The sequence below is a fragment of the Nanorana parkeri genome, unplaced genomic scaffold, assembly GCF_000935625.1.
Source record: "Nanorana parkeri isolate BGI_ZX_2015 unplaced genomic scaffold, ASM93562v1 scaffold750, whole genome shotgun sequence".
In the NCBI taxonomy this organism is placed as follows: Eukaryota; Metazoa; Chordata; class Amphibia; order Anura; family Dicroglossidae; genus Nanorana; species Nanorana parkeri.
This window is the reverse complement of record NW_017307018.1, coordinates 148052-174320: the sequence shown is the minus strand read 5'-3', so window position 1 is coordinate 174320 and position 26269 is coordinate 148052. Positions and strand designations below refer to the sequence as shown.

Sequence of the window (26269 nt, the reverse complement as noted above, 5' to 3'; positions counted from 1 at the left end):
AAGTTCCTAGCAGTAGTAAATTCATTGACAAATTACCTGTGCCAGTTAATACTGATCACAGATGGTAAAGCTAGTTAGTGAAATTAGTGAACAAAATATGTGTTTCACATACAAGTCTGAAGATCACCAATGAAACCTGTAAAGTATGGAGTTTGCCTAAACTCTATTAAACATTGCTTAAAGTGCAGCCTGGCCACAGAAGATGGCTGCTGGATGTACGATGTAAAGTAACTAGAGATTAATAAATAAACATGTATGCTCACATCACCGATATGTACATGTTTACAACTGCAGTAGACACACTCCTGTTGCCAGTTATATCCTATTGGAATACCTACTCACCTGACACATATGTACATGTTTATACCTTTAGTAGACACCTACCCGGTGCTAGTAATATCCTGGTGGAATACATACCCACATCACACACATATATGCATGTTTTTACATGCAACAGACACACTTCTGGTGCCAGTTCTATTCTGGCAGAATACCTACTCACATCATACACATATAATTACTATTATTATACAAGATTTGTATAGCACCAACAGTTTATACAGCACTTTACAAAATGGAAGGAGACGGTACAGTTACAACACAATTTGAATACAGGAGGCTTAGGAGGGCTCTGCTCATGAGGGGTATGTGCATGTTTATACATTCATTAGACACACCCCTGCTGCCATTATATCCTGATAGAATATTTACAGGCCTCAAAAATCTATCTCTGCTAATGTTTTTATTTAATTTATTGTTTAAAGTCTAGTGCATTCTAAAGTTGCTCTTAGGCATCATAACCATCACTTGATCTGTCTAAAATCATCAGGATCGGGTGATAATTATATTATGTTTTTTAGAATATAAGTGAACAAACCTTAAAATCCGTCATCTCCACGATCCGTCATCTCCTACCCGGATATTACTCCTTTTCCCTCTGGCTCCCCCTCTGCCTGTCATTCCCTATAACTTACTGGTTACCTACCCCCTTGTCTTTCTCTTTGCTAACTTACTCGTATCATATCTCGTTTCGTAACTTGATGTGTGAGTGGAAACATGGATCAATACAGGTACGATTTACTCATTGTATTTGTTTTCACATTTGATTTTGGACATGATCAGAGTGGTGTGCTGCGCTCGACTCTGAGAAGTGTCGGCATTGTATGATATCGTGTACTGCTCATGCCTTTTGTTGTACCAGACAGGGTTGTTCTGGCCCTACGATGACTGTTCTCCCATGGCGGGCAGCCCATTAATGCTGTAGTATTTGAGATACAATCGATGTATGCCACTTGTCCCATATGGATACTAGTTATTATGTTATTTCTATAAGGTAATACATACCGTCCTATTTTATCTTGCATTTGTACAATATAGCTGATTTATGGTTTAAAAAAAAAAAAAAAAACATCCGTCATCTTTAAACAATCTGAACAAATAAATGTATTATGGTTTATAATGTATAGAGATGCTGTATGTATTAGCCCTCTTTGCATATATTAGTTTGCATATATTAGACAGCAACTGAGAACATGGAGTGGTGTGAAGAGTGGTTAATTATCACATAAACATCCAGGCACAATGACTGCTACTAGAGAAAGTATGTGCCCTTGCCTTATCAGCAGGAGTTAACCTTGCCCAGGGTTTATCAGCTCGGCGGTCATAGTCCAGAGAATCTGTAACCTCTACATATTCATTGAAGCACAAGATACGCCTGGCCTGCAGTTCAGCCACTGAGGGCCTCAGGCTGAGCTGTAAATGAGAAGCAAAGAAAAGAGAAAAGTTATTATAGCAAGCAGCATAAAACATGATATAAGACCAAACTTTATGTAATAATCTAGGCCACTATTCTTGCAAGGTCACTGTAAACTGTCTAGTAGCAAAAGACGATCTGTTCTGCCTAAGTATTAATCGATAACTGATCTAAATATAGTAGGCGCTTAATTCCTTTCATCAGTGTTCTATATAGGCTCTATGGTATGGGGTTGGGGTACTTTTAAGATGCAGACAGAAAAGAGTTATTAGACATATAATGCCACTACAACATAGCAGTAGGGCTAACCATTGAATATAATAATCTGTACAGTTGCCCAGTGTCTAACATATTGGCATCTTAGTAGACATAGCTGTGACTTCTTTTAGTCAAAACTTTTCCCTGAATCCCTCGGTACTCTGCTGGGTTAAATAATGAAAGTTTATTTTTTTTAATGCTATTTTAAAAAATAAAAAACATTTTCGGGCATCGGTTTCGGCCTGACATTTTTTAAAATTTCGGTTTCGTTTCGGTTTTAAAATTTCCATTTCGGTGCACCTCTAGCTAGAACATATTCTTCGTAATTTCAGGAGATTTTTTTTACCTTGCGAGTAAGCCTTCGCTTCAGTTCTCTTCTTGCTTCCTGCTCCTCTTCTTCATTTTTTTCTGATGAAACATGAGAAATGATGAGTAAGAAAGCTTAATTATGTTTTAAATGAAAATGGTAAAAACATACACACACACACACACACACACACACACACATATATATCTATATATATATACACATACATATACATACATTCACACATTATCTATACATAATATATAGATATTAGGGATGCACCAATACCGATGCTTGTATTGGTGCCGATACTAAGTATTTGGGTGAGTACTCGTACTTGCTCAAATGCTCGGATGCTTATCTCCGATACCGGAACTTCCGGTCAGAGGGAGATCTCCAAGGGAGCATGGATCTTTCTAGGCAGCTTGGTCAAGAAGCCAAGCAGCCTAGGAACAAGTGAAGCTGGCTTCCTAACCAATCAGGAAGCTGGGAGACTGGTCATGACATGCCGTCCGGCTTTCTGATTGGCTAGGAAGCCAGGCCGCTCGTAATTACCCGCCTCCCTTATTGGTCAGGAAGCCAGGCTGCCTAGAAACAAGTGAAGCTGGCTTCCTAACCAATCAGGAAGCCAGGAGGCGGGTCATGACTCGCCATCCAACTTCCTGATTGGCTAGGAAGCCAGTTTCACTTGTTGGTAGGCAGCCTTGCTTCCTAACCAATCAGGAAGCCGGACGGGATTGGTCAGGAAGCCATGCTGCCTAGCAACCAGTGAAGCTGGCTTTACTAGCCATTTAGGAAGCCAGGAGGTGGGTGCTGCCCGGCTAACTGATGGGCTAGGAAGCCAGCTTCACTTGTTGCTAGGCAGCCTGGCTTCCTGACCAATGAGGAAGCCGGACGGCCCCTAATGACCCACCGCCCAGCTTCCTTATTGGTAAGGAAGCCAGGCAGCCTCGGCAAGTGAAGCCAGTGCTCCTTCTATAGAACACCGGCTTCCTTATACATACACATATACACACATGCATTATACACTTGTTATCCTTTGCTGGTACAGATTTTAGGAAAACTGTACTAACAACATCAGTTTTTGTTCTTCAGTGTTTGGCAGAAAACTGCATTCATCTCTATTGAAAATAACAGGTTGGAGTGTGAACCATTGTGAAGCTTTTCCCTTTGTCTGTTTACTCAGCTGTTTACAAATTCTTTTCCTGGAAGAGATTTCCTGTCATTGAAAGCTGAGGCAAAAGCCCAAGAATATATTATATCATAGCAAGCTTTCTGTTTAATAAAATGCACCTTTAGACACTTCAATTATTCCTGATTAATGCATAAAAGTTGGTAATAAAATGCACCTTTAGACACTTCAATTATTCCTGATTAATGCATAAAAGTTGGTGTAAGAGCATATATAGCCCATATAAAGCATCACTTGCAGCTACTTTCTGGATAGTGGTCTGTTGTTCACAAGTGTCTGCTTTATCTAGCACATATTTACTGTTGCAGATCCAGCGAACACCAACAAAGTGACTGCAATTTTAAAGAAATGCCTATTGTGTTAGATACAAATTGAATGTTTACTCAGCTTAGTGGATAAAGTGTATCTTTGTTTACTTCAATCATCCAATAATGTGCAAGCAAAAATTAACTTTTCTTAATTTCATTGCACATGATTGTGTATTCCAAGTGAACATAACTTCACCTTATTTACTACATAAACATTTAGTTTGCGAAGTGAACATTCTCTACTCTTAGTAATTTCACCTCAATGTGTATACTTTTCCTGGTGCATGGAAAATGGATGTGTTTAGGATACTGTTAGGAAATAGAACACCTGCTGGTGGCACTTTGGTCCACTGACCTGAAGGGTGCGGTTTCAGTGTCCACCAGTGGGCATCTCCCAATAGTCAGCAGGTCCCAGGAATGAGTCTTTAATGATGCTGGCTGCTGGGAGGGTATTTAGATCCTCCTCAGCAGTCTCATAGTTCCTCAGTGACCTACCAGTGTGCCTGTTTCCGCTGATCCACTGGTTCTGTACCTGCTACCTGTACCCCTTTGTTCCTGCTACCTGTTCTTTTTTTGTAAATTCTTTATTTAGAAGAGATTTTTTCCTTTTTACATAAAACAAGCAGGGTACAATGGGTGTCAACAATGGCCCGCAAGGGCTGAGAAACTTGCATAGACATAACACTCTTACATAGGTAGGACACACCAAAGGCCCGTCAGGGGCTTGGGATGTTGTTCAGGTGCATAATGCTGATTAGTAGCTACGGAGTACGTCAAGCACCCCGTAGGGGCAGATCATAGAAAGTAAAGTGGGCAGATATTACATTTCGCATTACAGGTTTAACAACACATACAAAGGGGGGAGAACAAAAAACAAAGTGGATAAAGGAAGGGGGTAGGTGAAATGGTAGGACCCGTATGATTAAGGGTGTCGATCAGACTCCTGGGACGTTGGCATTTCCACTTGGGTGTTTAATGAGTGAAGTTATTGGGAGCTACAGTCAGTGGTCTACTTGTTATCACCAGGGTTTGGGCTCAATAGGAGCTCGAAACGGTATTCTTACAGGGTCTTCATATGGGAAACAGAATAAGTTCAAATAAGGGGAGGGGGGCGGCAGCAGAGGGTGCAAGGGGAATGAGGGGGGGAGGAGCAGAGGTAGGATGGGGATTAAGCATGGTGAAGGGTAGGAGGGAGGGAGAAGGACCAGGGAGGTAAAGATTGGATAGGGTTTCACACGTCAGAGCTCTGACGTAAGGCCATATAGGCCGGGGAGTTGAGAAAGTCTATCCAGTAGAACCAGGTGGCTCTAAATTTGGCCGGGGTATTGTTGAGGGAGCTTGTAAGATCCTCCATGAGATATATTTCTTGGATCCGGGCTAGCCATTGATGGACCGTAGGGGGTTCAGGGTTCCTCCAAAGGGCTGGGATACAGGCCCGGGCGGCATTGATGAGGTGGCGCAATATGGAGCGTTTGTAGGTTTTAATTGGGAGGGTAGTGTGGTGTAGCAGGAAGAGGGCCGGATCCCGTGGCAGCGTGGTGTCTGTGAATTTTTGGGTGGTGGCATGGACTTGGTCCCAGAAAGTTTGTAGAGTTGGGAGCGACCAGAATATGTGCAGCAGGTCTGCCGATGGGGCGTTACACCGCCAACAGGTGGCCGGCGTTTGAGGGTACATAGAATGGAGGGCCTTGGGCGTCCTATACCACCTGGTAACCAATTTGTACCCCGCCTCTTGGTACTTGTTGCTAATTGACGATTGGTAAGAGTGTCAGCAGTTTCCTGCTGTCGCTTGGGTCCAGCCGTATCCCGAGGTCGTCCTCCCATCTCTGTAGAAACCACGGTGTCGTGTCGGGGAAGTCAGTTATGAGAAGTTTGTAACAAAAGGAGAGGACATGACGGGCCTGGCCCTCTTGATCACATTCACGTTCGTATGGGGTCAGGGCCCTAGAGAGCTGTGAGGGAGGTGGGAGAGATCGCAGGAAGTGGGTGATTTGCCTGGACCTCCATGGATCTAGGGGTTCGGGACCCTGCCTGCTACATGTTCTGGCCCCAGTTCCTGACCTGCTTTTTGTTACCTCCTCAATCTGCTACATGTACCTATTGCCCTAGTACCTGCTACCTATTCCAGTCCCCATTCCTGACTTGTCTTGATCTCTGTTCATTGAACCGCCGCCTGTCCCTGTTTTACCGGATTTCTCTTTCTTCTCACTATATAGTACGTTAGTTTCACTTTCAACGTCTTCTCACTGGGGTTTGTATTGGTTGCTGTATTTATGTTTTATATTACTTTTGTGTTGTGTTCTTAAATTTTATTGCTTCACTTAAATTTGAGTCTGGTATTCTCAGTATAGCTCAACATATCTGGTCTTGCTAGCTCTGCAGGATACCAGCATGTGGTGTCCTAAAAGATACATTTGATTGTGACTAGCAATACAGCACTAATTAATGAGTGTATGGCAGTGGTCAAGAAGCCAGTTTTCTTACAACAAAAATCTTCTGAAGAATGTGTAAATGTAATAATAAATTGTGTATCCCTAAATCTGCATCATTAAAACTCAACTAAGTAATACTAGTTTGTTTTCATTTGTACAAGATTATCACCCTTCTCTGTGAAGGATTCCAGGCTCCCAAGTTCTCTAATGCGCATATTTCCACCACTGTATATACTGAGATGCTTGCATGATTTCATTACATATTAAGGGACAATCTTTGCACAATCCATTGTTGTATTTGGCTAATGTACAAAAATAAACTGCCTAGAAGAGCCTACAATGAGTGGAACATCAGTCAAAAGTTATTTGAATTCTCTTCAAAAGCTGATGAGTTTTAAGAAACAATATATTTACGTTTTAAGATATTTCTTTGCTCCAGCTCTTCACAGGTGGGCCTTTGACTAAGTCTCCTATAAAAATACAGAGAATAAGGATTTTGATGTAGCAATTGGGAAAAACATCTCTTAATTACATGACCACTAAATCATAGGTAAGTATTAAAAATTCCATGTTTCCATACATGCTTGACAAAACTGTTATCATAAAAACGAATTGGCTGTGATAGAGGAGAATTAAGAAAGGACAGGTCAGAACACCTACTCTCCTCTTAACCAGCAACTATCTGCTGCAAATGCTTCTCTGTATCTGTAATCATGTTGACAAATGGATATTTAGCGGAGATATTGTGGAATGTTTATTACTGGTTTTCAAATGATAGGGAAACAGAGATACTCAAAATAATACCTTATACAGATGTACAGAACTTTTGCAATAAACAAAATATGCTGTGCTCAGTTTAGTGGAAGGTCCACTGAGGTCAGCTGTATGAAAAAGAATAGAGGAAAACAAGGCATCTTAGCTTACAAATGGTACAGAGGAATAATGCCATATGTGATACTGATACAAGGAACACAATATTTAAAGCTGTGTCATTATAGGGTTTAAGTTGCACACTGGCTTTCTTCAAAGGCAGCATAGTACTGTAACTTACTCTCAGCTTCATAACCTACCACTAGAAAAACCATATATGAGCAAAAAATATTTTCTCAATATTTTAAGATATTTTTGCAGCAGCTGTTGTGACTTTGGGAGTGTTAGTTTTTTGGCACTGTATACTTTGTGTGTTTTCTCATTTTTAGCACTTGCAGAGGTTTACTCTTTTCACTTTCTTTCCGTTTACTCAGCACGGGCTACATACAGTACTATACGATGGATCCTATACAGTCATACTGCAAAAGGGGTGTCAGAGCAGGCAACTATCATCAGATACAAGGCCCTAGGATGGGGGCAGTTCAAACCCAGATTCAAGAACACCTGTCATTTTACCCCCCGTTATGTAAAGTAAAACATCATTACCTCACTAGCTTTGTTCCAATCTGCTGCCACATCTCCTGACGCTCTTCTTCAGAATTACGAGGCAAAATATTCTTGTCTTCTAGGTCTTTCTTAGATGGTCTGTTTCCAAGTTTTATAGCAAGCGTATCTCTACGGCGGATTTTACTTGCTAATTTACCTTAAAATAGGATACACAGTGGAGTGATTAAAGTACATCACATTCACCTAACAGATTGCAAATCAGTAGGTGAACTGAAAGATCAAGACTGGAAACATATTTGAGCAATAGCAGCTAAGTTCAGAAACATTTATAAAATAGTATGTGGGGAATTTATCAAAACTGGAGCAGACAGAATCTGGAGCAGCTGCCCATGGCAACCAATGGCCTTCTTTTCAGTTTGTTCAGTTAAGATTTGAAAATTGAAGATAGAAGCTGATTAGTTACCTTGGGCAACTGCTCTAGATTTTGTCGGCTCCCCTCAATGTAGATTGTACTTGGCACCATGTAGGACTGCTAGCTAGACATACATGTTTTTCTGTGTCTTGTTAAAGGAGAACTATGTCAGCACTCTCCTCCCCCACCGCTCGGCATCCTGAAAGCTTCTCTCCTCCCGGCTGGGTGGCGGCCCGTGCATTGGAAGACACACAGACCGGCCAGTACCATTTTGCCAAAAGTGCCAATTTCAGCTGAAATGTTTTGGCGACCGAAATTTCGGTGCATCCCTACTTATTAGTTAAAGGAGAACTATGAGGTGATTGCTTTTCACTCACCTCATAGTTCTAGCCGACCTGTGACAATGAGACTGTCACAGGTCGGCTCAGTAGATCGGGAGGTGAGCGAACACATACCGGGTTTGCTCGCCTCTCGATCCTGTCACAGCTCTCTGCTGTGACAGGGGGAGGGGCTGGATTCCCCTCTCCCCGCTCCGATCTGCCAGCGCTGACTGGCGGAACGGACGGGGGAGGGGGCGGGTACAGCTGGCTCTGCCTCTTGATAGGCAGAGCCAGCTGTCACTCACGCAGCTGGGCGGATCCCGTCATCTACGTCGGGATCCGCTCCGGCTGCGGCGTCTCAGTATACCGCGAGCTGTAGCTCGCGGTATACTGAGCTTAGGGTAATGGGAGGACGCTAGTTTGTGTCCTCCCGTTACCCTAAGGATAACTATGGGGAAAAACACTGACCCCATAGTTCTCCTTTAACCTTTTTCTGGTCTCTGTTTCTCTTGCTCTAATTAGTTACATTTATAGCTAACAACTAGACAGCAAATAAACTACTATGAGCAGCTAAACAGTCAAATTATATATATTGGCAATGCTTTATAATTCCCTTTGTTTGCTGCTGTAACCGCTCTCATATTTTATGGTAATGCAATTGTTTTATGTAAAGTCATATATTGTTTAATTTTGAACATGATGGTTCTATTGCAGAAGTGATTTTCGTCATAAAAGTTAAATCCATGAGCAAGAGAAGAACAACTTAAATCCAGTAATAAATGGTAATATGCATCTCTTACTCTGTAGTGACCAATTTCATTCAACTAGTAACAGTGATATACTCAGGCTCAACAAATTCACAAGTTCCAGTGCTAGGTATTATCGTGACAATCATAGTGCATTTGATGTACATAGTGCACTCAGTTAGATGGTCCGGTTATTGTGTTACAGCCTGAGTCTTTAATACTAAAGTAATTGAGGGGAATTTATCAAAACTGGAGCAGACAAAATCTAAAGCAGCTGTTCATGGCAACCAATCAGCTTCTCTCTTTCATTTTCAAATCTTAGCAGAGCAAACTGGACAGAAGCTGATTGGTTGCCATGCACAGCTGCTCCAGATTTTGTCTACTCCAGTTTTAATAAATTCCCCCATTTATGTTTAGTTAGGGCTTGCTAGGGTCTGTAAACTAATTTATGTATTTTCTTTGAGATATTTGACAGTTGTTTGCTGTGTGTTTTTTAGTGAAAGGTATAACCAAATGACAGTTCTAAGATTCCTTTGACGAGATTGCAAGAAAGGAAATCACATTGGAGTCTATTTATAAACAATTTGCAGTACAAAGTGGCAAAAAAAATTCAAAAACAAACGTTTGTAATATAGTTTTTTCTCAGGTTGAATGTATGGGGATGTAATACCACTAGACATGGCTACTAGACGGAGCAGAGGAGATTAATACGTTGGGCAAAAGGCCCTGCAAATTGCTATATGTATACCCTATATGTTTAGAAATCTAATTTTCCACTATATCCCACCTTTTTGACACGAACCATTAACATGTACTAGTCCATTTTTTTTCAACGAGCCCTCTCGCATGTCCACAGACCCAAAAACACACTTTCATTAATTTTTCCTTTCGCTGATGATCAGTTGCTTTTTTTTTTTGTCTGTATATGTGTGTTTTGGTGCCTTTTCACTTTGCAGTACAAACTATTGTACATGTCCCATTGCACAAACAATGTTTGCTTTGTGCTATGATTGACTTGCATGAATAAAGGATGAAGGTATATGACATCTGGAATGTCGATGACTCTTTTCTATATTGCTTTTTACTTTCAAGGACTAATAATTACATATTGAATTAAGAAAGCGTAGCAGATAATTATAAAAAAGCAAATGACATTCAGAGCTCACATTCCTTGAGGTCTTCAGTTTCAAAACTAGTCTTATTTTTTTTTTGCAAACTTATATTCACTCCAGTAAGCTAAACAACAATATCAGCTCACAAGGGAGATGTGTGACCTGGTATCAACATGGTAAGAGGCGAGCAAACTTATGGCCTTCTTTCCATATAGAACTAGGGTAATGTTTAAAAAAAATTATATTTTTTTATTTAATTTATGGCGATGCACTGCAATGGGCACAAATCGATGTTCAGCTACCACAAACAAGTGTAAAGGAAGCCTTAATAAACATTTTTCACCTAACTTTCCAAATACAGTGTATGTCTACCATTTTTTTTAAATGTCCCCAATTCATTATTTACAGCAGTACTTGAAGTGTAGCTGCACATTTAACTAAAAAGTAGAGATGCGCCGAAATGGAATTTTTAGACCGAAACCAACAAAATATTTGGCAGGCCGCAACCGAAAATTACATATTTTTCCCCAACCTTTTTACATTTTTTTAAAAATGATTTGGTAATTTTTTTTTTTTTTTTTACTTTACATTTATGGAAATATCAGGGGTCTAGCCAGGCCCTTGATATTTCCCTTTTAAAATAGAAAAAGAGATTCAGGACACAGAGTCTTCAATCTCTTATTCTACAGCCCCTGTAATGAATAAACAGGAAGCCTCTATACTGAGTTCTCCTGTCCATTCATAAACTGAAAATAGTATGAGTTACTATGTCGCAGTGTTAATTTCGTTGTCTAATATTATTTGTAATAGTTTTCAACTGCTGCATGTTTTTAGTGATAAAAAAGGAAATGGAAACGGAAAAAAAACTATGACGAAAATACATTGCAATTTTCTCTGCTGGAGATTTAGTCGACAAAACTAAACTAAAACTAAAACAATTCAGATGACTAAAATACGACAAACTAAAGTACAACTAAAACTAAAATGGCATTTTAGTTTTAGTTGTATTTTAGTAATCTGAATTGTTTTAGGTTTAGTTTAGTCAACTAAATCTCCATTAACTTCATTTTATTTAGTTTCCATCACTATTAACATGCAGCTGACTAAAACTAGGACTAAATTTTTAGACGATAAAATTAACACTGCTATGTCCACAATCATGAATGAACAGGAAGTGATGTAGAGAACTTCCTGTTCATTCATAGCTGGGGACACAGTAAGCGTTCCACTGGTTTGTATACCACTTTCCATCCTGACTCGCTGTCACAGGAGGCAGAGACTGGAGGTGCAGGAGGAGAACTCAGCCTCCTGAAAGCTTGCTCCTCCCCCACACCGCTCGGCATCCTGACTCTGCCTGTCACCGGAGCCAAGCGGGCGCTGCGGGAGGAGAGCTCGACTCCTATAACAGCTGTCTCCGCCCCGCCCGGCTTCCTGAAACCTTCTCTCCTCCCCGCTGGACGCCAGTCACTGTCCCCTTGGATCCTTGCTGCCTCTGCCGACACAGGCAGGTAAGAGCAGCGGGGATCGGACGAGACACAGACCAGTTCCCAGCGGGAAGGAGTGAAGTTAGAAATGCACTGAATTTTCATCCGTTATGGCACTTTCAGCATTTTGCCCAAAGTACCATTTTCAGTGCATCACCACTAAAAAGCTGTCAGTGCTGTCAGAATGGAGACATGTGGAGCTACAATTTAGCGTGCTAAAGTGGCATTTCAGAAATTATTATGGCATATTATTTTAGCATGCCTAGAAAGCCATAAGTGCCTCGGCATCTGGAGGAATCAGAGGCACTGCCTGCTGTAGATATTTTAGTAATTCTTACTTACTTTCTGTGCCGTCATCATCATCGTCATCATCATCATCTGTGTACAGGATGGGTCCATCTGAGTCAGAATCACTCGTTTGGTTCTCTTTGCCTTCACTATCTCCATCTGGAATGACTGAAGTGTCAGAAGGTTCATCTGTTGTCTCCTGGCTTTTAAGGCTTGAGGTGTCTTCCTGACTTTCCAAAGGAAACTCACTATAAAACACAGAGTAATAAAGACAAATTCATTTTAAAATGTTACTGTAGAACTTCTATATCTATCCATATGATATACATTTTCAATTTAGAGTAATGTTGACCTTAAATTCCAACTCTACTCCAAGACTAGAACCTCTGTCAGATTAATGCTGTCTGTGTCTTTCCTGAGGGGATCTCTCTTCACTCCCTGTTAAGGTGACAGATGTAAGAACAGGGGTGGGCAATTCATTTTCCTGAGCGACCACATGAAAAAATGGGACTGTTGTGGAGGGCAAAACCGATTAACACACGGTACCGTAATATGCATCGACCGCGTGTTACATTGAGGCAGGTGCTTTGCGTTCCCATCCATTTGAATAGGACCCCAAAGGCACCTCCTGGCCGCAATGCAATCAAATGCACTGCAATGCATAGTACCGTAATATCATGTGGTGTGTTGCAGTTAAAAAAAGTAGTACATGCAACACAATGCACCTGCCGCACTGTCATGCATGGTAGATAAGTTGCACAGTATCATGCGTTAATCACACGGCATAGGGGTGAACGGGCCCTGAATGAAGCTTTATTGTCCCCATATTCTATGACACACGAAGTATGTGCAACATATCTTTTTGTTTTCTTTCTTTACAGGCCACAGGTGCAAGCTGGGAGGTGGAGCTGCAGGAGCAGGACAAAGGAGGACAGAGGAGGGGGGGGGAATTTGTCACTGGTTGTTAGAATTGCCCTGCAGCTCTAGCAACCAATGACTGCAAAGGAGGAGGACTCCTTTAATCATTGGTTGCTAGGGTGCCAGTGGTCCTAGCAACCATTGAAGAAAGAGGAATGCGGTCCAGACACAGACTGGTCGCCGAACTACCCTAGGCTATGGCTTGCAGTGGATATACCAGTCTTAGAGGCCGGCACATTCACTGTCAGCCAGTCATAAATGAGCGCAGGTCAGCAATTGGTCTGCGTAATTCTCAGGACTGGATTAACACATATACAACAGCATTTTCCTGAAACTTACAGTGCTAGTGAACGATTATAGGAGACCTTTACTCTCACTAGAACATTACTTTATAAACATCAAGTCTAGGGTAAGAGGTCATGAGGTACTGATTCTCCTCTTTGGCAGAAAGCACAGAGCTGCTGCAGGGTGAAGAATTCCAAAGATTACAAGGCAACAGAAAGCTTTTCTTATCTCTCTGTACCCATTATTGATATTATCCCTCATGGGGTAATGTAAAAAGGAAAATGAATATTATGGTGAGGATATAGGTCTGATTTAGGATAAACAGTGTATTGGCATATAGCTAGTAGAGAAGACATTACTACTCCAACAACGTTACCACTTCAGGAATTCTAAACAATTTTTGATAAATAACCAATGTGCAGACACATGAACATATTAGATTAGCTATAGAATGCATACATCTTGTTTTTCTTTTCTTTTATAATTATTTATTCTACTTGCATATATTAAAAGCTCAATTTTATTCAATGCCAACATACCTTTTTGAAGTACCGTAAGGAGATTTTAAGAATGTTTACATATTTTTCATATTACAGACTATATTGAAAGATAGGCACTAAGGGCCAGTTCACACCATAGCGTTGTACTAAAGGCGCAGTGCCCATGTGTTAAGCGCATGCTATCACGCAGTGCAATGCACTGCAAGCTAGGTGTGCACTGCATTGACATTCATTTGAATGAGACCCTGACACACCTCCTGGCTGGCGCTAAACACAAACATACCGTGCCTTTAATGCAGCGCTATGGTGTAAACTGGCCCTTATATACTGTGTAAAAATGAGCTTTGCATTGTCCTTCAAGTTCTATTCTATAGTAACATTGTTATGTGACTGGCCCTGAACTAGTATGCAATCCAGGAAAGAATGGAAACTTCCTTTTGAGGCTTTTCATACAGGTATTTTGTTTATGACAGACAAACATGTTTCTTTATTATATGCAAAGATGAACTACCCTTCTTAATACCACTCAGTGATCTTTTCAATCAAAACATGGATTTGGGAAGCTACTGTTAAATTTGCAATACATAGGCCTCAATTCACAAAACATCACACCTGGTAAGGATCCCTATTTTTATATTAGTCAAATTAGATTTGAAAATTGCCATTACGGGGCTAAAATAAAGATCCCTATCCTTGTGTTAAAGCTTTAGCTTTTTTAATATATTATATACCTTTATGCGGCTGCCAGATCTTTCTACACTTGAATGCTTTCCTTTACTTACCTTTCAGTATTTTCTTCATCCACGCCAGTTATTTCTAAGCTAGTTTGGCTGTCACTTCTGTTTTCTGCTGACTGTACACTTTCACTAACAGTGGCAGAGTCATCGTGTTGACTTTCCTCTTGCGGTGCATTAGATATATTGCACTGAAATTTTAAATGATGCTTTACAGCAGGAGAAGTGGACTTTTGCTGCTGTTCTGTGGGGGTATTTTCTGTGGGACCAGTCTCTTGTTTCTCAGAGTCCATCTGCTGAGTAGCCTGCTCAGTCCTGTCCCGTTTTTTTAGGCCTGTAGCACTAGTATGCGACAACATAGGCTGATCCACAGATAAAGATTTGCTGGGCAATTTTTTGGCTCTTGGAGTGGTAGAGTTCCCAGTTTTGCTGGATAACTGCTCTTTTGAAGCTTTTGGCCTGGAAGAAGTTGATGCCAGTGTGGAAGAAGACGTCTTAGTGGCAGCTGTTTTTCGGGTACTTGAAGAGACATCTAAAATAAAGAAAATGATCAGCATATGTGTGCAAAATAACAGTACATATCAAATTAGGTGAGCCCAGTCTGACTAGTAATTTTCACCTGACAGTTGAGGTTATGTGTGCCACCAGTCACCAGACTTGCCACGTGTGACAGAGGAACTGTTTTCCTGTTGGCTACAGTGAGTCGTTAGTTGGCCACAATGTATTCTGTCCTCTTTTTGAATAAAGGTGAGAAATTCCATTTACTGAGAGAGTAATGTGCAAATGTGTGCGTGCTGGCCAACTGAGATGAATAGCATCACAAATCATGACTTTGAAATCTCCTTATCAAGAAATATTAAGTTCTCCAGCATTTCAAAGACCAGATTTTTGAGAGTTTGCTGCAATTGGGGGCCGTATTCCCACTGAAATTATAGTGCATTTTCTGCTTTGAATGTAAAGTAAGTAAAGCAAAAGTGTTAACATGGTGGTGAACAAAATCACAATTGTGTGCTTTGATAATAAACAAAGAGTAACATAACTGCACTTGGGAAGTTAACAAGTGGAAAACAATTACAAAGCCTTTAAAAGGCAACCATAGTAAGTACCCTCCAAATAACATAATACTTTAAGGGTGCACACTGTTGTCTGTTAATTCACTTTGAGCAATTTAGTGTAATCTCTAATTTACTTACTACTCTCTTGTGTGCCTGCTCGACCTGTTATCTTAAGTGCCGGAGCAGACAGCTGTTTGGAAATGCTTTTGGCAGGTTTTTTGCTGGAAGGCTCATCTTTCCTATGGCTTGGTCCAGCAGAAGCAGCAGAAATTTTGGAAGTTGTGACAGCTTTTTTTGTTTTTGACTCAGGCACTCCTACAGTCTTTTCAGTTGACTCTAACAAAAAAAACAAACACATAAAATGTACATAAATCAGCCTCTATAAAAGGGATTCCAGTTTACAATAAAAGTTGATCCCCTTCCACCATATTTCCCTACCAAGCAATGGTAGTTTCTCCTTCCTTTACTTCTTCTACATTTGCTGACTGCGTCTATCCACAGACATAGCAAACACTCAAAAATTATAATGATTAGCCATCATATTATATTAAGGAAAGCTTGGTGTGTGGATAGAAGGACCCCTTGGCTACCACACGGAAGGATGTCAGGAAGAGGGTTTACTTTTCATTGACAGCTAAAACCACATTAAGATCAGGATCGATGCATTTCACAACACAGAATACTGAGAGACGATACAAGGGCTTATGGGAAGACATGCCTGGGGGATTACACAGCGCAAACATGCAATGTAGCCATCAAGCCTGGCCACACTTACCAGTGCTGCGTGGTGCTCGATTTGTTGGCTTGGGAAGGGTGGCTGGTGGCTGCTTTCTAGAACTAACCACAGACTGTTTTGTAGCTGCTTCATTTTTCTTATAACTGCCAACTACATTTTTAGATGTAAGATTTTTTTGAGGGGGTTTAAGTGGAGGTGGAGCTGAAGGTGGTAATTCTGGGCAGACCCGTACCCTCTCTACAAAGGAGATAAATTGAGAGAAAGACCTGCTCATACATTTCATTTGAGTTACTTATACAGAAAAAACATTTTGACAGCAAGGATGTTTTTTTTAATCGGCTATTGAGGGACGCAGAAATTCAGGGATTCTCAAATAGTCAGGTTATACTGCCGCCTATAGGAGGTTTGAACATTGGCAAACAGAAAAAAAACTGGCCCCTGTATAACCTTAGGGGGTAGGATGCTGTGTCCTTGGCTCTGCTGAAATAGTTTCCTATAATTTTTACTAGCTTTTTTTTTTCTTTTTAAGAACTCAAGATCATTGAAGACTTTCAAGCCGCTGCTAGAGCTGGTCTCTACCTAGCAGCTATCTGGATCGCCGTAATCTCAGCATTAGCTTTGGTGGCCATAAATGTGACCTTCCTGCACTAGGCTCTGCACTGTAACACTTTCCACACCTGAGTGTACTGGTTAAGTTAGCTGTAGAACACTTTTCTCATCCAGAATCATGGAACAGCCTCAGGGGTTACTTTCCAATGACTCAATCTGTGACTAGGCCTCTGGAGGTGGCAAGGATATTGGACATTACTTTGGTGTTGTAAGTCATTCACCTATGGGAAAGTTAAGTAATTCTCCCTGTGACAGAGTGAGTGACTTGGTCCCTAAGCTGAATATGGTTATGGATACTATTCTCAACCACATGGCTCCCTTTAGAGGCACCGTTTTTGCCTTCTGGGTCTCACCATCCTGTAGCAAAGATTTGTGCACTTGGGTGTGCTTTAACTCCTGCATGGCAGTAAGAAACCATCACTAATGAGCTTGATGTCCGCTTGAATCGTCAGCAGAAAATTCCAGCTGCAACCCTGCTCACCATGGGAGATAGCAAACATCTGGGTGTCCTCATGGGTTTGGATTGTTTTTAGTCAGGCCCTCCTACTGTGGCTCTGGTTCCATGGGGTTGTCTCCAACTTCTCAGGCACTAGACCATAGGGAACTATTATGCTAGATAGTTCCCTATCATATGAGATTGAATTGGTGTCCTAAACATCACTTCTCTTTTTTGAAGCCTTTCTTTCCGGATAACTATGGTCAGAATTTTAAGTCTTTGGTCCAAACAGTCAAGGAAAGACTGGTTGGTCTTACCTTGTGGACCTGTAATCCAGCTTTACCTGATCTGTTTTAAAGCTGGGAAACTTTCAAGTTTTTCCTTTGTTGACTATTCTTGTTATTGGTCTGTTCTCACCATTAGGGTAGTTATATTATTTCAACTTTTGGTGGTTGCTTTAGCACAGCTTCTGTTGGTGCAGACTCAGCATCCTTTAAGGTAGTCTGAGCATCAGGTTAATCTGTTAACTATTCTGTTTCTTTAGCAGTTCCCCTGTTGGGGGATTCGGGCACTGGTCCTTGTGTTTATTGCAGATGGCTCCTGGTTCTTCACTGTTAGCTCTGCCAAATGCTGTTGGCCTCCCCTCAGTTGGACTGTTTTTGGACATCCAGAGTCCCTTAATGGACGATAATGGAAATAAGATTTTTGTACTTACCATAAAATCTATTTTTGGGGAGTCCATTGGGAGACACAGGTCCTGCTCCTCTGTGTTAATTGGCCTTATGTACTGTTTGCTTACAAAACTGAGGCATGATAGTTAGAGACTCTTTTTTTTCGGTTTGCCAGTGTTCAAAAGTCCTGCAGATGGCATTATAACCTGACTGTTTCAGGATTCCTGAATTCCTCTGTCCCTCAATGGACTCCAAGAAAAAGAGTTTATAGTAAGTACAAAATCTTATTATCAGAAGAAGAATAATCACACCATGACATATTGGAGAAACTGAAAATGAATAAAGTTGTGTAATTTATAGGTAAAATACACAGAAGTACAGCTCAGCATTTTAAAACGTAAAAGCAGATAGCAGACAACTAGCAAATAACTGTATATATCAGCTGGTCTTAGTAGGACTTCCTTTAGTTTCTAACATTATGACGAAAGAAGTTCAAATAAAACCCAGATTTTCTCTGAAAGAAAGCACTTCCACCCAGACAAGAGTAATTCTGTAAACTGTTGTATATATGAATATTTACATTATAAGATGACCATTTAAGAGGCTGTTTGTTAAAGGGTTCATTATTATTATTAATATAATAATATCTAGTAAAGATGATGTGCAAGATGACATGACAGGTGACATGACAGTTCACCTGGAGCATTTAACATTGTTACTATACATAACAAATTAAATAAATATTTACATCCTTTGATAATTAGGAAAATGTCTCACGTTCAAACCGGACCATATTTGTACTTCTGCAAATAATCTAACTGACCTACTTAAAAAAGTACAAGGGCCCATTTACTATGTCTGATAGCTGCTGCATTATTCTTAAACTGAATAAATTGTAAACCTTGACAAAAATGCATAATCAAAGGTTACCTTAAGTAAATACTTAATGTTAAAATGATCACTGGATAAACAGACATAGGTAGCTAAAGTTATATAAAAATCTTGACTTTCTCTGATGAAACTTTAGGCCCAACCCTGCTCTGCTCCTTAAGCATCCCTAATAATGAATGTGACTGCTTGCCGCAAAAATGGAGCAGTAGTAGGCTCAAGAGCAAAGGAGGAGGTGGGGCCAAGGAGGAAAAGTCATGTTTTGAGAGCAACTTAAAGCCAGCACTTTAATTTTTTTTTTAGTTTGGGGTTAGTCAGGTTTTTAATGCAGTCTGGGTCCCCTCTGTAGAGATTTACCCTATTTGTTCTGGTGACCATTGTCAAGGGGACTGAAGGTAAGGGAAAAGTCTAAATTTTGAGCTGTCACTTGATGAGTAATAGAGGGGAAATAATTCAATGGAGAACTTGTTGCAGTGACAAGTAAGACTTTAGAAAGATTTCCTCTAATTTCCTGTTGTGTCTTTGGTAACAGAAGTAAAGAGAAATCTACGCATTGAGTCTTAGAAAAAAAGAAACACGCAGGGATCATTACCCACCTCTACTCTATCCAAAACTAAAAAAATAAAAATTGGGGTTTTAAATTCTTTACACCGTCTACAGTTACTTTTTTTGTGCAGTTTTCATTGAAGATAACTCATACTTAGGCAGTTTTAATGTAAACAGAAGTTTGATTGTGCAATATACAGTATATTATAACACAACAACAAACCAAAAATGTGGGATAATTATGTAAAAAAGTTCAGAATGTTCACACAATAATTAATTAAATTATTAATTATTCAATCACATGCAGATGAAATAAGTAAACAGGCATCTGCTTTTCACATGATTGGATAATTGAGCTAAATGTTCACACAGTTTATTGTATGAACATTCTCAATTACTTTAGCAAATCACCCTCATGGTGTCAGGCAATTCGCTATTCTGCTGGAGTTTGCTTTTGGTGAAGTTTTCCTTTATAGTCTCCCATAACTTTCCCCCTCAGCATGCTTAGCAGCATAAAATACTTTCTTTCAGCTCAGCTTCAGAGACTTTCACTATGTGGCCTTGTCCAACGACACACAGAATTTAATTGCAAATAGTGCTGGCTGGGCCATGTGTCTGCTGTGAATGTGTGCCACTCGCCACCCCCATGTCAACAGGAAGGATGTGTCTGCTATGAGTATGGCACCATCCATAGGAATGAATGAGTGAGCAGTGTACATGTGCAATGGACAAACAGATAGGCCAGCACTATTTGCAAAGAAAGGCATTCTCCTGGCAACTGCCAAACCAAGACACGTTCATCGGATTGCCAGACAGAGAAGCGTGATTCCTCACTCCAGAGAACACGTCTCGACTTCTCTAGAGTCCAGTGGTGGCGTGCTTTACACCACTGCATCCGACGCTTTGCATTGCACCCGGTGATGTAAGGCTTGGATGCAGCTGGTCGGCCATGGAAACCCATTCCATAAGCTCTCTTCAGCATCCTTTAAGGTAGTCTGAGCATCAGGTTAATCTGTTAACTATTCTGTTTCTTTAGCAGTTCCCCTGTTGGGGGATTCGGGCACTGGTCCTTGTGTTTATTGCAGATGGCTCCTGGTTCTTCACTGTTAGCTCTGCCAAATGCTGTTGGCCTCCCCTCAGTTGGACTGTTTTTGGACATCCAGAGTCCCTTAATGGACGATAATGGAAATAAGATTTTTGTACTTACCATAAAATCTATTTTTGGGGAGTCCATTGGGAGACACAGGTCCTGCTCCTCTGTGTTAATTGGCCTTATGTACTGTTTGCTTACAAAACTGAGGCATGATAGTTAGAGACTCTTTTTTTTCGGTTTGCCAGTGTTCAAAAGTCCTGCAGATGGCATTATAACCTGACTGTTTCAGGATTCCTGAATTCCTCTGTCCCTCAATGGACTCCAAGAAAAAGAGTTTATAGTAAGTACAAAATCTTATTATCAGAAGAAGAATAATCACACCATGACATATTGGAGAAACTGAAAATGAATAAAGTTGTGTAATTTATAGGTAAAATACACAGAAGTACAGCTCAGCATTTTAAAACGTAAAAGCAGATAGCAGACAACTAGCAAATAACTGTATATATCAGCTGGTCTTAGTAGGACTTCCTTTAGTTTCTAACATTATGACGAAAGAAGTTCAAATAAAACCCAGATTTTCTCTGAAAGAAAGCACTTCCACCCAGACAAGAGTAATTCTGTAAACTGTTGTATATATGAATATTTACATTATAAGATGACCATTTAAGAGGCTGTTTGTTAAAGGGTTCATTATTATTATTAATATAATAATATCTAGTAAAGATGATGTGCAAGATGACATGACAGGTGACATGACAGTTCACCTGGAGCATTTAACATTGTTACTATACATAACAAATTAAATAAATATTTACATCCTTTGATAATTAGGAAAATGTCTCACGTTCAAACCGGACCATATTTGTACTTCTGCAAATAATCTAACTGACCTACTTAAAAAAGTACAAGGGCCCATTTACTATGTCTGATAGCTGCTGCATTATTCTTAAACTGAATAAATTGTAAACCTTGACAAAAATGCATAATCAAAGGTTACCTTAAGTAAATACTTAATGTTAAAATGATCACTGGATAAACAGACATAGGTAGCTAAAGTTATATAAAAATCTTGACTTTCTCTGATGAAACTTTAGGCCCAACCCTGCTCTGCTCCTTAAGCATCCCTAATAATGAATGTGACTGCTTGCCGCAAAAATGGAGCAGTAGTAGGCTCAAGAGCAAAGGAGGAGGTGGGGCCAAGGAGGAAAAGTCATGTTTTGAGAGCAACTTAAAGCCAGCACTTTAATTTTTTTTTTAGTTTGGGGTTAGTCAGGTTTTTAATGCAGTCTGGGTCCCCTCTGTAGAGATTTACCCTATTTGTTCTGGTGACCATTGTCAAGGGGACTGAAGGTAAGGGAAAAGTCTAAATTTTGAGCTGTCACTTGATGAGTAATAGAGGGGAAATAATTCAATGGAGAACTTGTTGCAGTGACAAGTAAGACTTTAGAAAGATTTCCTCTAATTTCCTGTTGTGTCTTTGGTAACAGAAGTAAAGAGAAATCTACGCATTGAGTCTTAGAAAAAAAGAAACACGCAGGGATCATTACCCACCTCTACTCTATCCAAAACTAAAAAAATAAAAATTGGGGTTTTAAATTCTTTACACCGTCTACAGTTACTTTTTTTGTGCAGTTTTCATTGAAGATAACTCATACTTAGGCAGTTTTAATGTAAACAGAAGTTTGATTGTGCAATATACAGTATATTATAACACAACAACAAACCAAAAATGTGGGATAATTATGTAAAAAAGTTCAGAATGTTCACACAATAATTAATTAAATTATTAATTATTCAATCACATGCAGATGAAATAAGTAAACAGGCATCTGCTTTTCACATGATTGGATAATTGAGCTAAATGTTCACACAGTTTATTGTATGAACATTCTCAATTACTTTAGCAAATCACCCTCATGGTGTCAGGCAATTCGCTATTCTGCTGGAGTTTGCTTTTGGTGAAGTTTTCCTTTATAGTCTCCCATAACTTTCCCCCTCAGCATGCTTAGCAGCATAAAATACTTTCTTTCAGCTCAGCTTCAGAGACTTTCACTATGTGGCCTTGTCCAACGACACACAGAATTTAATTGCAAATAGTGCTGGCTGGGCCATGTGTCTGCTGTGAATGTGTGCCACTCGCCACCCCCATGTCAACAGGAAGGATGTGTCTGCTATGAGTATGGCACCATCCATAGGAATGAATGAGTGAGCAGTGTACATGTGCAATGGACAAACAGATAGGCCAGCACTATTTGCAAAGAAAGGCATTCTCCTGGCAACTGCCAAACCAAGACACGTTCATCGGATTGCCAGACAGAGAAGCGTGATTCCTCACTCCAGAGAACACGTCTCGACTTCTCTAGAGTCCAGTGGTGGCGTGCTTTACACCACTGCATCCGACGCTTTGCATTGCACCCGGTGATGTAAGGCTTGGATGCAGCTGGTCGGCCATGGAAACCCATTCCATAAGCTCTCTACGCACTGTTGTTATGCCAATCTGAAGGCCACATGAAGTTTGGAGGCCTGTAGCTATTGAATCTGCAGACAGTTGGTGACTTCTGCGCACTGTGCACTTCAGCATGCGCTGACCCAGCTCTGTCATTTTACGTGGCCTACCACTTTGTGGCTGAGTTGCTGTTGTTCCCAGTTGCTTCCACTTTGTTATAATACCATTAACAGTTGACTGTGGAAAATCTAGTAGCAAGGAAATTTCACAGATGGATTTATTGCACAGGTGGCAACCTATCACGGTACCGTGCTTGAATTCACTGAGCTCCTAAGAGCGACCCATTCTTTCAGAAATGTTTGTAGAAGCAGTCTGCATGCCTAGGTGCTTGATTTTATATACCTGGAGGTGATTGGAACACCCGAAATGATTTGGAGTGGTGTCCCAATACTTTTAGCAATACAGTGTGTGCATATATACACTATATTACCAAAAGTATTGGGACACCCCTCCAAATCATTGGATTCAGGTGTTCTGTGAAATTTCCTTGCTACTAAAACTAAATATTCCGCAGTCAACTGTTAGTGGTATTATAACAAAGTGGAAGCAACTGAGAACAAGAGCAACTCACCCAAGAAGTGGTAGGCCACGTAAAATGACAGAGCGGGGTCAGCGCATGCTGAAGCACACAGTGTGCAGAAGTCGCCAACTTTCTGCAGAGTCAATAGCTACCGACCTCCAAACTTCATGTGGCACAACAACGGAGCTTCATGGAATGGGTTTCCATGGCCAAGAAAGCTGCAGCCAAGCCTTATATCACCAAGTGCAATTGGTAATATAGTGTATATATATATATATATATATATATATGTGTGTGTATATATAGATAGAGAGAGAGAGACTGCATACACTGTATATAAATACAATAAATGGGTTCTTGTAATTCATTCTGCCTGATAAAGCTATCATTTTACAAAGCAACTATATTCATTAGTCATTCTGATCATTCTACGCAGCATGGAGAAGGCTGTTTCTCTGGTCACGTGAAGGGAACACTGATACCATTCACTTCCATATTACGAGGACTCTGCTTTTCTGAGCAAAATTGTAATTTCCTGGCTAGAGGACATCATGTCTTCCTTCGAAAATAAAATTTCCTCTGATATCATACTAGGGACTTCACAGCTGCTTTGAAAAGCACTTTATCACATGTTTATAGAAAAATTTAAATCTGCTAAGCATTTTCTGTATATAAAATGCTCCATAACATAATAAATGTCCAAAAATGATAATACGTCTTGGAAACATATAATCTATTGATGGCACTCCTGTGACGTAAAAGAACACAAATTCAAACTTTCAGCCCTTTTATTTGGCTACTGCTTTCTGTCCATGTCAGATCAACATAATGATGAAACGAGAGCTTCCTCTACTCTGACCCTGCATTAACTGTCCTGTCAATTGACTTGATGTACTGGAGAATGTGGCCATAGGCACGAACACTCATTGGCCACTTTATTATGTACAACTAGTACCAGCTAGGATACCAGATAGGATCTTTTTGCCTTCTAGTTTAATATGTTTATATCTAACCAAATCACATTCATTATATATTATATTTACTAAATCACATTAACTATTTATTATATTTACAACACCATTAACACAGTTCTGCTAAAGTAGCTGCGGATACCAACCATATAAGCTTTTAATGTGAAATACCGGAATATAAACTTCACTTGATTGCCTTTATTTAGTTAAAGAAATGCTGTTAAAGAGGGAACCGAGGCTTCTGAGTATTAGCATTATGTCTAGTAGTGGAAAACGGCAACACCTACAATTTTGGTAATTTGTATGTATAGTACGTAATGGTAATTTGGTAATTTGTATGTAAAAAAAGAGTTGCTTGCGTGCTGCTGAAATAGTGAATAATTGAACATAAAAACACAAAGCAAGTAGGGAAATCAAGCGGACTTACATATGCAGGGTATGCTGTCAAACACATCCCTGTTTTAGTTCCTTTGTGTGTATTTATGTACACAATTTTAAGCTGAGGCTCCCTTGTTAAAGATTATGGACTCATATAAGCAGTGAAGTAAAGAAATTGGAGGTAAGGTTCCCGATTATAATTATTGCTGTGATTATAACATTTTTAAACTAATATCTGATTGGCTGTTATAGGCAAAACATTTCCTTTCAGCCTGGCTAATAATTGTTCCCTATTTTAGTTACAGTTATGTGCAGCGTGACCCTATCTGACCTGTAACTGTATATTCTACAGTGTTCACTTCTAGGTTTCTCAACCACTACTGCTGTGATTAGAATTGACATAGTACATATATTAAACATTTTGTTTAATAAAAATGGTTAATACGATGTAAGCGAAAACTATATCAACGTCACAATGGACACAAGACTTCCTACACAAAGATTCTCTAAAGACCCTTCCCGCACAGACTGTGTTAAATGCTACTAAAAATGTCACTTATGAATAATTTTTGCTGCAAAGAGAAATAGCACATAGACTTATCCTCACCTTTCTTGTCTTCAGATTTTTCTTCCGAGACAGATGTTTTTGAGGCTATTGCTCCATTTCCTGCTGCGGGCTTCTGTTCTTTTCTTGGCTCCTCACTAATTGGCACTGTATGACCATTTGATGTTCCCATGCTTATTGGTGCTTCACCATCTACAGTGAAAGGACTGAGTGTTATATAATCAAAAGGTATCAATAGATAAAAGGTAGCCTGCACTACACTCTAAATAAAGTCATTTATCATATAATATATCCGCTTCAAATGTTACCTCTATGTTGACTATGTTAAGAAAATAAACAAAAACAAAAAAAGGAGCAATCTCAATGGATCACTTTTTTTGTTCTTCTGTATGGGCTTGTTCACATCAGTTACAGTGCATCCCAGAGCAGTTGGCTGCTGGAACCCACTGTATGGCATCCTGGCCGGCTCCCTGCGTTTTGGGATTGGAGGGGGCGTGGCTGTGCATTCAAGTCAATGGCACCACAGCCACCCCTCCGTATTGCGATCGCCAGCACCTGAACGCGTGGCACACTAGTGTGATCTGCATAAAGTGCCTCATGGACTACTTTTTGCAGATCGCACTGGACCGGAACGCAGGCGCTAGTGTGCCACGCATTCGGGTGCTGGTGATCGCAGGGGGGCGTGGCTTCGGTGCCATTGACTACAATGCACCGCCACGCCCCCTCCTGCCCCCAAAAAAAGTGAGCTGCCTGGGTTGCATACCAGAGGCCGAACGCTCTGGAACACACTCTTTATGGTGTGACTGGGCCCTTAAAGGAGAACTATGAGGTGAGTGATTTCCACTCATCCTCATAGTTAGAGCCGA

At 40.3% G+C, this 26269-nt stretch overlaps 1 protein-coding gene across 1 annotated transcript in view; it reads right to left on the bottom strand.

Moving 5' to 3' along the window:
- The window catches only part of PHACTR2 (phosphatase and actin regulator 2), a 104598-nt gene that overhangs the window by 2642 nt on the left and 75687 nt on the right, over positions 1-26269 (bottom strand). The window contains exons 4-11 of the mRNA XM_018564424.1: positions 25446-25595; positions 15620-15817; positions 14475-14958; positions 12044-12237; positions 7667-7823; positions 6665-6720; positions 2358-2419; positions 1615-1752 (exon numbers count right to left, since the gene is read on the bottom strand). Coding sequence (XP_018419926.1) covers positions 1615-1752; positions 2358-2419; positions 6665-6720; positions 7667-7823; positions 12044-12237; positions 14475-14958; positions 15620-15817; positions 25446-25595 — 1439 coding nt within the window. The remainder of the gene's footprint in view (positions 1-1614; positions 1753-2357; positions 2420-6664; positions 6721-7666; positions 7824-12043; positions 12238-14474; positions 14959-15619; positions 15818-25445; positions 25596-26269) is intronic.